This window comes from Diadema antillarum, unplaced genomic scaffold (genome assembly GCF_040938485.1).
Source record: "Diadema antillarum isolate AM-2024a unplaced genomic scaffold, OU_Dant_1.0 seq00000833_RagTag, whole genome shotgun sequence".
Classification (NCBI taxonomy): Eukaryota; Metazoa; Echinodermata; class Echinoidea; order Diadematoida; family Diadematidae; genus Diadema; species Diadema antillarum.
Window position 1 is genome coordinate 324,348 of NW_027271709.1, and position 13,221 is coordinate 337,568.

At 40.0% G+C, this 13,221-nt stretch overlaps 1 protein-coding gene across 1 annotated transcript in view; it reads right to left on the reverse strand.

Annotated features, from left to right (window-relative positions):
- Nucleotides 1–12,201, reverse strand: part of LOC139740080 (uncharacterized) — an 81,311-nt gene extending 69,110 nt beyond the window's left edge. Inside the window, exon 1 of the mRNA XM_071650668.1 lies at nucleotides 12,014–12,201. Within this exon, the coding sequence (XP_071506769.1) occupies nucleotides 12,014–12,043 (30 nt within the window). The 5' untranslated portion in view covers nucleotides 12,044–12,201. The remainder of the gene's footprint in view (nucleotides 1–12,013) is intronic.
- Nucleotides 12,202–13,221: the final 1,020 nt, after the last annotated feature.

Below are 13,221 nucleotides of genomic sequence, written 5' to 3' on the forward strand. Positions count from 1 at the left end.
TTAGTGATGTAGAGACTTTAACCAATGAAACAAGAGCAGCTAAACTCACTATGGCTTTTAGGAAATGACTACGACAGGTTACGACATCATTACTACATGTCGATAGTGTATACTACAATGTATGTGTGAATGGGATATTTTAAATGCTGGCTTACATTGTATATATACAATGTAAGCCAGCAATTATCATCCATGCTGCAAATTGATTTTAAGGGAAAACAGATATACAGTTGTAATCCTGCATTTGATGGACGAATTGGTCAGTTGCATTCCATGCAAGAAATATCAATTTGAATAGATATAAATCTGTTTATTGAATTGCACTTATACAAAATTGGCCACAAAAAAGTTTTTTCAAGTATGAAATATGCAAGCTTAACTCTTTATGTGCCATGGTGGAAACCCCCTGTGTGCCACGTTATTCTGAGACACGAAGGTAGTCATGCTTCGAGAAAGAATTAGGTTTTTCCAGTTTGTATAACTTTTACAAATTTCTGTTAAGGTGGACACAATAGTGAGCAAAGTTAAAGAGGAATGCCAAACTTTGCTTCAATATAAATTGTATGAAAAAATTCATTTTCCATTTTTCTTTTGAATGACCAGTTGCTACATTACTGTAAAGGCATGACTTTTGCACATAAAACCGTGACAGAAACTTAGAATATACATGCAAATTTAGTTGTTAACACCGCTTGATAGTCAATCACCACATAGAATGCAAGCCGTATGTGAGAGGAACAAAAGCGCGAGAAACGCTTTCATCGTACCGCGGGATTAGTGATTTATCGATCGGTTTAAGCGGCTTTGTTTGTTGAGCAGAATATGCGAAGTTGGCACGCCGTCGACTGAGTCGGACGTGCGAACGTGGCACATAAAGAGTTAAAATCAAACAGAATGATTGTACCACCAAACAATTACGATGCAGTAATTCAATAGCAATTATATAATCACAGAGCATTACTACTGAGATTCCAAACACGGTCCACTTTTAAATGACTTGGAGATGTAAATATTGTCAAACTTTTTCAATCCCTATTTTGTCCAATTTTGCTCTTAACAAAGCGATCATGTGCTGCCTTTTTTGGTCATTGTTTTTTTCTCAAATGACGAGAGACATGCTCAAGAGAATTACCTCATTAGAAAACTCTTCCCCTTCAATCACAAGCCCCTCTTGTAGACAGAGGGAATGGCTTGACTGCTCTCCATTTTTACACAAAATAAATGAAAATCTTAGCAAGGAGACAAGAAAAAGTAATAATACTACAAGTACTTGATGAATGGATAACATTCAGACCGCAAAGGACTTTGAGGTATTGGATATTTTTGTAATCTCGACTGGCAAAAGCCACACAACATGAGAACAGCCTCACATGATGCTAATCACACTCATTGTTTATAATTCCCTCGGCTCCAGCGGTCAGACAAATTACACCATGCAAACCAGTATCACTTTCCAAAAAGAGTTCTGCAAAATTCATCAGGACTTTACATTATAGCTTTGTGAGCTACATGTATAGCTATTCCCAGCACTTTATACAGGAATGGCAAGATAGTTTATAGATACATCTAGAGCTTTACAGATATCATTATCTTTTAATTGCCCGGTAACCAAAAATCTCCCTCCATCACAAAGTGCACTGCCATGCAAAAATCAGTCCAATTTGATATTTTATAGAAATCCTTGTGCAGTGTTCGTGAACACCACACAGTAAAAACTTAAGTTGCCCAATCCCACGACGCAACTGGCCACAATAGTTCCTGAGTGAATGTGTCCGAGGTCACACTGCGGTCACTGGTTAGGCATGTACAGTTTGGCTCATTTAAAGTGCTTAGCTTGCAGCCAAATTATTAGTATTATCAATATCTTCTCTTTTTTTTTTGGGGGGGGGTCATGAGGGAATGGTGGTAAATAGAATTAACTTTTGCAACATGATTCAAAAAACAATAATTCTTGTATATAAATGTGAAGTGGCTAAACATCTTCATTTTTTTTTTTGTGGGGGGGGGGGGGTAATCATTGGCAAAAGTGGAAATGACTCATTTCACAATCCAGGGCACCTACAATGTACAATGTTATACTAAGTGTCACACAGAGTGTGGAATTTATCCATCTAGTCAAGTTCAACTTCGTATTAGCCGTACACTGTGTGGCCTCTTTTTATTCTCACCCTACACTTGAGTATAGACATGGAACTCTGCTATGTCTTATGTTCCATCTTTGAGAAAGAAACACTCAGTCAACTTGACATCAATGACACGCCCACTCACGAACTGTTCATGCAGCATTTCTTAAATACAGATATTTTAAGAGAATCAACTTATGCTTCAATCTGGCCCCTGTAAGGCCTCTTGAATGAGGTTATATAAACCCATCTACGTATATGATTTTCTGCTGTCACTCTCCTCTCCCATCCCCCACCCCCATTCCTACTAAAAAAGGAAGGGGGAACGACCAATTTCTTTGAATGTTATATGCAACTAGAGTCTGAAACGAGGATGGCGCTTTGATCTCTAGGTAAAAACTGTGAAAGTATAGAAGTGAATGTGCAGAGACTCCAACCCAAAGCACCTTCTGATCTGGAGATTCTCCCGCCTGAAACCCCTAGCAAACGGGAGACTCCAACTTGATGTGTGCGAAGCGCGAAGTTCCTAGGGTTCTAGATGCTCTCTTGTGCTATCTAAGGCTTATTTTTTTTCAACACACGATAGAAATAAAGTAAGAAATCCTTTCCAACGGGAGACAAAGAGCCAGGGCGGGAGAAATTAAATCTCAAACGGGAGAACGGGAGATTTTGCAAAAATGGGTTTTCGGCGGGAGATCTCCCGTCGAAAACGGGAGAGTTGGAGTCTCTGAATGTGAAGCATCACATATTGGAAAGTCAATTAAATGCAAAGGAAGATGAGCTATGTCAAATAGTCCAACCATAAACAATACTTTACAATTGAATCACAGCTCTCTTCTCCGATGATGTCATACAAATGAGTTGTAACTGTAGACAACAGGCAACATGCTCTTCAGGCCTATGTCACACAGGAGCAGTGAAAAAAAAATCAAACAGTTACTTATTATTAGAGGATCAGGAATTCACCACCACGGAGTAACTTTGTGCAAATTTCTTGGTTTGCATCCATTCATGTCTTGGAACCAGAGTATAATACAGGTATATACCACACATTTCTGTAGCATGACAGGCACTGCCTGCAGTAGTCTAGAAATAGATGGGATGAAGTGAATTTCTGATGTTGCACTCCTTTCTCTGTTGATGATCTAAACAGGAAGCAGCTGGGATAAAACACGCACGCAGCCTTTTGGCGGGAATGTCATTGAAAGCCTGGGGTACTGTAGGCCGCTGTGGAAGAAATGAATCTGTACATCGATGGAAAGCCGAGTTTTGTTTTCGACTTTGTCAACAGGATATGCTGAGGTACGCGTAGTCATGGCACTGCTTCAGAAACTACTCACAACACACACACACACACACACACACACACACACTTTGGAGGCAGGAGCTATCCTACAGTACAATTATGTCCTTGCCCCGAGTCAGCCGACTTCAACACTGCATGAATTCAATTTACACCTAAGTTTAATGTTCTCACTCAAAAGTAACTTTCATGTTGATTTTTTTCACTCTTGAAAAAGTAACTTTCATGTTGATTTTTTTCACTCTTGAAAAAGTGAAAATAAAGTTTGAATAGAATTGAATCGATTACAATAATTGCATGATCCAGTGTACAGTCTGCATCACTTTTACTAAGATATCCCAGCCTGGTGAGATAATGAACAGGGACCGATTCTTAAATTTCATATTCTGAATTGTTCACTGCCATTCAAACATCATACAAATACGACAAGGTCTCCAAATGCAGAACTGCTATAAATCATCAGCTAAGTACAATTGTAAAAGGCTTGCCTCATAAACTTTTTTGTTTTTGAATATGCTTAAGCTTAATCACTGATGCACAACACAGTTTACAGAACCATTTTCTAAAAAATACATTGTCATCATCTTTTGGTGGCCTGTTGTTGCTGCTGTTGTTGATTTTTGCCACTAGACCAGTGTAGAATGTTTCCTTGTAGAGAAGAAGGTATGTTTATAGCAATATAAATACTGGCAGTGGTTCCTACAATGATCTTTATTAAAAAGACCTGTGTATTTAGGAAAAGTATGTTTTTCAGTTCATAGGGACTCTTCTGTATGCCAATGAGCAAAAACGCTTACTTTGATTAATATTAAACTGTAGTTGTTATAGATTTACTGAAATTTCATGCATCACATTTGGCAACGGCGTATACACTATGAACACTTCCATTGTATAATACACTCCCATTATATTACTGATAGAGTTAAAAATAATTTTGCAACAATGAAGTAAAAGTTCAGGTCCCAAAAGTATTATCTATTTATTACCTCCGCCAAGGGGGGAGGTTATGTTTTTGTTACCGTTTGTTTGTCCGTGTGCAAAATAACTCAAAAAGTTGGGAACGGATTTAGATGAAACTTGGACCCCGTTTACAGTGCGGGGCTGGGCCAAGCCGCGGCCGAGCCGCGGCCGAGCCCAGCCTCAATTGCGAGGCCGAGCCCCGCAATTTTGTCCGTTTACACTGCCGGGCTCGGCCGCGCTTTTGATTCAAACCTTTCAATATTTTGTCGTAGTGGCGCTCTGCTTGTAAACAAACGCGATTTGGTATTGTCTGGTTTTCAGACCCTTTGCCAACTCGGGCAAAGGTCTTTGCCGAAGGAAAAAATCCTTTGAAGGACAAAACCACCTTAAACTATACTAGTTTTCGACGTTGAGGGGGTTAATATCCTGAATAGCGAAAGATACAGGCAGAGGGTTTGGAATCCAGACTAAAATTGGCCGTGCATTTGGCCCAGTTTGCGTTTACACCAAGAAAAGGCCGGGCTCGGCCGCGGCTCGGCCTCGGCCGAGACCACCTCCAGAGCGAGGCCAAATGCGAGGCCAATTTTGGCCTCGCATTTGGCCTTTTGCACGTTTACACTGAAATGAAGGTGGGCTCCGCCGCGGCCGAGCCTCGAACTGTAAACGGGGTCTTGCAGGGAAGGTTGAGAATGACACAAGGAACAAATGATAAAATTTTGCTAGTGATCCAGAAACTTTCATGGATTTTATGAAGGATTTTCGATATTTTGGTGGGTAGGGTCAATGACCTGGGGAGTTCAAGCTGCACATTTTTGAGGTTTTCATACGCGCACTAAAGTGCGTGCTCTAGTTTCTGCTAGGGCGAGGCGCGCCACGCAGTAGAGGGTTTATGATGCAACAAAGGCTTCTCTGGGAAATAGGCCGATTTTTCAGCATGCATACGTATGCCTGGAAATCACTGATCACTATGGAAGAGCAAGATCATTGGTGGAAAGTAGCTGCTTGGCGTAGGTCTGTGCTCTCAGAGTGCTTTTCTAGTTTTTTTATATTTTTATGCTTTATTTGTTTTACTACAGAATAAACAAAATTCTGACATAATAAAAGAAAACTGCCAGTCTCAGAGAATTTTTGATAACAGGAGTCAACTGTAGTGTGCTGTAGCAGGGGCAGAAGTGTGGGAGCAACTCCCCTGGGAGTGATGTAAAGTCTACGATGGTACGTATGTAGTGTACACATACCTGGCTCAAAGGTCTCTTGACAGGCCGAATCTTGGGAAGTTCCAGGGCGTGAGCGCCCGAGCGTGATTTCTTGCGACGTTCGATCACCATATCGGCAGATGCGATTCCAACTTGCTATGCAGGCACAAAAAGCTGGGTTGCCCGCTTTTTGCCTTTAGTGCCAATCCCTCCACAAGGTTCCCCCCAAATATGGTATAGGTTTAAAAAGTAGAGAAATGCTAACTGCAACAAGGGGGGGGGATGGAGAATTCCCAACTCAGTTATTACTGTTGAGCTGACACTGAGTCACAGGTCCAGCCATATGGGGTACTGGTCAAAATAGTTTAGACTTCTCAGTAGATGGCCAATCAAAGAGAGAACTCCACCTAGGTCTAGGTGCTGAGAGAAGGGGAAATAACTTCTTTTGGTCGCAGGGGACCATTCAAATTCATTTAACCATTTATTTTTTCCAGAGAATGCACTGGAGGCGCAGTTGTACCTCCAAGTACAACTCAAAAAGAAGTCAACGACTCTCTCAATACACTCTTCAGTACGGCAATAAAGCAATGTGCACATTCAAGCAATGTTGAGGAAAAGCTCTTGTGTATTGGAAGAATCCAAGTGGGATCATGGACATAGCCAACGAGGGAAATGCGCGCCCGGTAGTTCAAGCGGTGATTGAGTCAAGAAAACAAACGCCTGAGCCCAGGGGACTCCGTGAGGGATCCGCACTAATGCGGCACATCCAAGGTGCTTGAATCGATTAGTCGAGATATGGGAGCTTCCTGTTTGTTCTCGTCGGGCAAATGTCCTCTCGCGACAAATTAACCGCTGCAGTCATCAAGCAGAGAAGGGTAATGAGTTTCATACCATCAATCAGAAAGACTCAATGTCTCTACAAGCACTGTCCTCGATTTCCACTGCATGTCCTTTCAAAGTTTTCCAGGCATATGCCACAGATTCTCCAAAGTATGCAACGCTGCTGAGCGTGAACAGGAAAATAACAGGTTTTCTGTTTGGGTCTTTTTTCTTTTTTTACTTTTAGTTGAAATCAACTGTCCTTTGCAACAGGAAAGATCGTCAGTGCTCTAGATAATGCTGTAAGCCAATCGCATACGATGAAGCTATCAGGATTAGAGATTACTAATCAATGCGGCTTGTTGGCCCTTCAGAAAGATGCCGTTGATAAGGCGATATCACACTTCAAAGAAATCAGGTCGAATTGGTGCTGAGCGTAATTTCTAATAACAGTCCCTATTGATTACACTCCACTTGTTTCTCCAGAAGTCACCTTTAAAACCCTTCATCAGGACAAGCTAGGCCGTAGTTTAAAAAAATTATCCAGATCAATGACTACGCCGTTTCTGATGAGAATATAAACTGAAGTTGAAGAGCTGAGTAGGTCCTGAGGGTCTGTGCCCCCCTCTTCCAAAACCTGCACAGGAAAACTTGACGAACTCGTAGCGATTCCTTTCTCGCTCCCGAAAAACGGGGAGGCTCTAGACGACTGCTCTCCTCACTTTCCAGGCGAATAATGGTCGTCGACTCTCGCGAAGCACAGCAGACAACTGGCAGTCAACCGCTGGCTCGTGATAGCAACTCCCTCCGGGGGTGGGGGGGGGGGGGTGGAATCAAATGGCGTACAGTGAGTCACAAATCTGAGCGCTCCTTTGGAACAGTGTGGAAATTTGCATTAGACAATGAACGCTTCTAAAATTAGACCACACTGTGGCAAGGAAACTTAGGGGTTCATGTAAAAGGGGGTGTGTAGACTGCACATATATAACTTGCATTATCGCCAAAACGATCTTCCACAATGACGCCATGGCAACATGAATCATGTTATCATGTAGATACAGCGATGAAAAACAAACAGAATATGAATACCACAAAAGAGGTCAAAACAATGAAATGCTCATCAGAATATCTGCCCATCTCTGTTCACCATTTTCTATTTGAACACTACTATGTTACACTGAAAACTGAATACATGTACAATATTTCTAACTCATGTAAGTTTTGCATCCAAATAATGTATGGAGAAAAGTGTCCTTTATATCTCCTACTGGTCAGTATTCATTAAAATGGCATTTTGGGGGCTGAGATATAGCAAGGATCTCTAGAGGTAAAATAAGTGTACTTTTAGTATATCTTTGATTGTCTGGACAAAGGTTCCTTCTTACTCTATCTAAGCAACCCCCCCCCCCCCCCCCATCAAAATGTGATACATTGTTGTAATATAGTCCATCATAATCTATTGATGCTCAAATGTCATTTGAATACCACTGCCCGACATCTTAGTTAAATCAAAAGAGGTGTCTGTACTAACAATGTAGATCTATTACATTGTTCATGTATATGTATACAAGTACACTCACAAATAAACAAATCATTGAAGTTTGCTCATGTCACAAGAATCATTAGGACACAGAGCAACGATTCAAACCTTATTTGTTATATAATAAAATTAATCAATAGAACCAATTTTGTATTGGGGTGGTGAATCTATGTACTATAAATGCATAGAAGAGATTAATTGTCATTGGCTGAGATGGAGAACTTGCCATTAACTCTTGTTTAAATTCTTGGTTAAATCATAAATACCAGTAGTCTATTGAAGCGTCATCAAAGTTCATAAGCAGCCATTGTGATTCCCAAACATCTGTGGAAAAGAATCTAAAGAAAAAAAAAAATTAAATATTTTACATACACTAAACCACAAATTGATGAAGCAATTAAAGGGATCGTACAGTTTTGGTTGAAACCTAATTTCAGGTTTCTAACATTTTTTGGTGAGATAATGACAAACCTCTTATGAAATATGAAAGAGCATGTAATTCCATTTATGAGGAATTCAACGTTTATTTGATGAAAATTGGTTTTGAAATGGCTGAGATATCCAAAAAAGAGCGATTCTAATATTAAGTGTGGGACCCACACTTTATTACGATCGCTTTGTTTTACTTTGTTTTTGGATGTTTCAGTCATTCCAAACCCGATTTTCGTCAAATAAACTTTGAATTCCTCTTAAAATGGTATACTCTAAACTATTTCATAAGTGTTTTCTTGGTATCTCGCAAAAAGTTAAAAGCCCAATTCTCATCTCCACCAATACTGTACCATCCCTTTATTCAAAACCAAACAACCATGATCTTACAAAACAAGTCGTATGGTTTTGAAATGAATGCTGGCAGAAGAGGGCACAAGGATATTTTTTTTCCTTTCTAAGCGAATATGCCCCAGGCAATACAGATCCATTTGTGACACAGGAGTCAAATGTAATACGATATTCTATCATATAGAGAACTGTAAAACTGGAATTGTTTATCTGATTTATGACGGAAATCCAATGCAAGATTTAAATCCACAATCCTTCTGTATGACTCAATAGTAATGATGCAAGTTGTATCCCAACTATATTTGTTTGAAATGTGTGTTGAATTTTTCTTTTTCCCCTGATGAAGTAGTTAAGCCACTGCGGATCTTCTGAAAGTGCCTGAGAAGCAGTTAGAGATATCAATATCCTGTTATGACAAAATGCACTGCACAGGAAAGTGAAATGAAAATCAAACCAGTGACCACCCGAGTGCTAGGGTGGCTTATTTTGACTTGCTCCTTCAAACCTGCATCATGGACAGTGAAGGAAATATTCAGTAGAAGAGTGCCAAAATTGTTTCTAATAAAAAGCTTAAAGCGATGGCATAGTTTTGGTTGGGAAGGAGATTCTAGTTTTAACGTTTTGTGATATGATTAGAAACCAGTAACATGAAATACTGAAGAGCATGCAATTCTAAAAGGAAAAAAAAAATTAATTGATTTTGATAAAAATCAGTTTTGAAATGGCTGAGATATATCCAAAAGCAAAAAGGTCCTAATAAAATTATTTGGACCACTTTGTTTTACTGTGTTTTTGGATATCTCAGCCATTTTAAAACTGCTTTTTATAAAATGAACTTTTAATTCCTCTTAGAATCATATCCTCTTTAACATTTCATATGAGAGATTTCTAATTATCTCGCAAGAGTTAAAACCTGAATTGCCATCTCAACCAAAACAACATGTGTATTTAACACCATTTAATCTGGCTTCTAAACCCTGTATTCTACAACTTGTACTGTATGTGCCTTTACCAGCTATGATGAAATGAAATATGTATGATTTTACAGCATCAGACAGCATTGCACACTGGGAGACAAGTGATCTATTTTGATATCAAACCAATTGTACAGTACTGTCAAAGAAGTGTGTGCCTGAATTGTCCCTCGGGATGTATGGTACTTTGCATCGCATCTCGGATCCCCAAACATAAATGTACGCCTGTAACTGTAGGGAGGAAACCCGGGCAAAGTGGTCGGCTATCTAGAGTGCCTACTGCAAGCACTGCGAGAAAGTTGACCATTTTGATTTGTCAGTTTGGAGAATGATGCCCTGGACTTCTGTGCCGACAGCTGGAGAATGGACAACTAATAAAGGTCTGAATATGAGTCTATGAAATTCTGTAACCTCCACATGATGTCAATGTGCAACTGGTTGAATTACCAGAGTACATACAGTCTGTAAAATTCAAGACCCACGCTGCATGAATCTCTCTTGTAATGTCAAGAATTGAATTTAATCAAATTCAAAGAAAAGGACAACTTAAATTTGCTGTCCTATGTGCATAATATGCATAGGATTCTAGTCACAGAAATCATAGATTTCAGGGATGGTTAAACAAGTAGCATGTGAGCTACAGTTGTACAAAACTATTTCTGAATGTATGGTGTGCTGGTTATATTCGGCAATTCATAACTGTGTGTCTTGAAATTTTACCACGCTGTACATACCTATGATTCACAGAATAATGTAAAGTTATCTGTCCATGTATATTTCATAGTTCTTTTCTTTGTAAAACATAATAATCAACCTTACATTTGAAAATAAAGGCACAAATGTGTCATTGTTGATTAAATGTTTACAATAAAAATGGCTAAAAACATCTACACTGTACAATACTTTCACAATAATGAAAGGGTCCAATTGCATGAAATATGAAGGTAACTTAAACGGCACCATCTAACCAACTCTCACAATTTCTCCGTGTTGCCATGGTACATTTGTAGCTCTACATTTCACAAATTCACACAAGAGCAGAATTGATGAGATGGATCAGTACGACCCACATAATGATGAGGTGGGGAAAAAAATGTGTATTCTTGTATTTAAATTAATGATGACATTCTCATAGTACAACAGGTCAAGAATATCTCTCTAAATTCTTCAGCATTCCAGGGGTCCATTTCATGAAAGTCTTATGAGAGAATTTTCGCTCATAAGACACACTTATGAAAGACTACTTCATGAAATGGATTTGAAAGTCTCTCATAGCTACAGACGAGCGACTTCGGTCATTCTGAGATTTGTGTAAAGACTTTTATGTGATGACTTCTTGAAACGGACCCCTGGTTCCTTGATGTGTACATGATATCAATTTGTAGAAGGCTATGGTCTAAACACTGGTAGAAGTCAACGGTTACTAGCATGCATATGGGCTTATCATTATTATGAAATACATGAATGAGCATAGTACCTTCAGGTAGATAAATATGAAACTGTCAATAGATTGTGACACAAATGAGAAATTCCTCTAAGCCATGTTAAGATGCACATGTATGAAATCTAGCACAAAGATCCAAGGTGCAGGCAAAGAATTGACTGAAATTAGGAGCCAATTATATAGCAGTGAAACGATATGCTTTGTTAGCATAGGGGGTTTTTTTGGTGGTTTTTTTTTTGTTTTTTGCTTTTTTTTTAGACGAGTTGAACAAGAGTTGTGCTGAAGGCAAGTCCCTTTTGAAACCAAGGTTAATAGTGAGAGCAGAAATGCACAGGAAATAAAACTCCATAGCAAAGAGTGACTAATATCAATACACAGTGCCTCTGTGCACCATACGACAGTGTGAGTGTTAGTGTATAGATGCCATGGTGTAGTGTACGGTGTATTAACAGGTTAAGAATCCTGTACATTGTAGATACACACAACCAATGTTCAAAGACTCCTGATGTACCAGATCACATCTTTTACAGTGCCCACATTATACACAATGTAATGTGTTTGTGTCAGCAAACAATGCAAAACTGTGACACCAGTGAGCAAAAGTCGATGATGCAACATGTTGTATGACATCTACCATGCCAGTTGTATTCCGGTGTTAAAGTGAGCCATATATTCCACATTATGAGATCATGCAGTGGGTGTTAAGCGTCAGTGACAAGAACTAAAACACAATCTTGAGAAAGTCAGACAGCCCAGAGCTCAAGATAAAAGAAATGAGACAGAAACTGGGACTAATGAATCAGAATGCAGCTAATGATTGGCGTGAGTCCTCTATTCCCATGTGATAACAGTGCTCTTTCTCTTCAAAACTTACCAATGACTGCACGCGGATAAGTCGGGCCATTATACTTCAAATCGTTTTAATTTCCTCCAGCTCGGCCCGCGTCAAACATCACCAACCCCCACAGGCTTCATGCACAAAACAAGAAAATCTTATCCAGGCCTCCTGTCCCCGAGATTCACACACCGCGAGGCCGCACAGCGATCTGTCCACGGAATGAATGTTCATACAAGTTTACTGGCACCATCATACAATTTACACTGGTCAAACTTGTAACAGTACTCCGGATTTCCAGGGACCTATGAGACACTGTGAAAAGCCTTTCTCTATCAGTTTAAAGCATACAGTATTACAATGTGGCTAGGGATACAACTTTGTACATTATGGTGAGTGTCCTTTCTAGGTTAGGCCACTTTTCCCCCTAACTTTTCCATCTATATGAAACACACACACTCACAAACACAAACAAATTAGGGGATGCTCTATATAAAGTACAGATTTTGGACATCCTTCTCCCGCTTGGTCACTTCGACGCCCCCTCGCTGGTCATACCTCCCCCAATCATGAACATAAACCGACACCCTTGACTACCAGTGGCGGATCCAGGGGGCGCACCGGGCGCCCCCTCCCTCCAATGCGAAAAAAATATACATGTAGCTACAAACGACAGTTTTTGGACGGTAAAATGTCAAAATTTTTAAGATCGCTCGCCTCGCTCGCTCGCATTTAACCGTTATATGCCATTCTCCTGACGTTACTGCCAGTAATTGCTAGCAGTTGCGCCCGGTGCGCCCCCCCCCCCCCCGAATTTCCAAAGCGAAAAAATATAGCTACAAACGGCAGTTTGGGGACTGTAAAATGTCAAAATTTTCAAGCTCGCTCGCTTCGCTCGCTCGCATTTAATCGTTATGCAATTCTCCTGATGTTGCTGTCAGTAATTGCCAGCAGCAATTACGCCCGGTGCGCCCCCTCCCCTTCATTTCCAAAGCGAAAAAATATAGCTACAAACGGCAGTTTTTGGACTGTAAAATGTCAAAATTTTCAAGCTCGCTCGTTTCGTTCGCTCGCATTTAATCGTTATGCAATTCTCCTGATGTTGCTGTCAGTAATTGCCAGCAGTTGCGCCCGGTGCGCCCCCTCCCCTTAATTTCCAAAGCGAAAAAATATAGCTACAAACGGCAGTTTGGGGACTGTAAAATGTCAAAATTTTCAAGCTCACTCGCTTCGCTCGCTCGCATTTA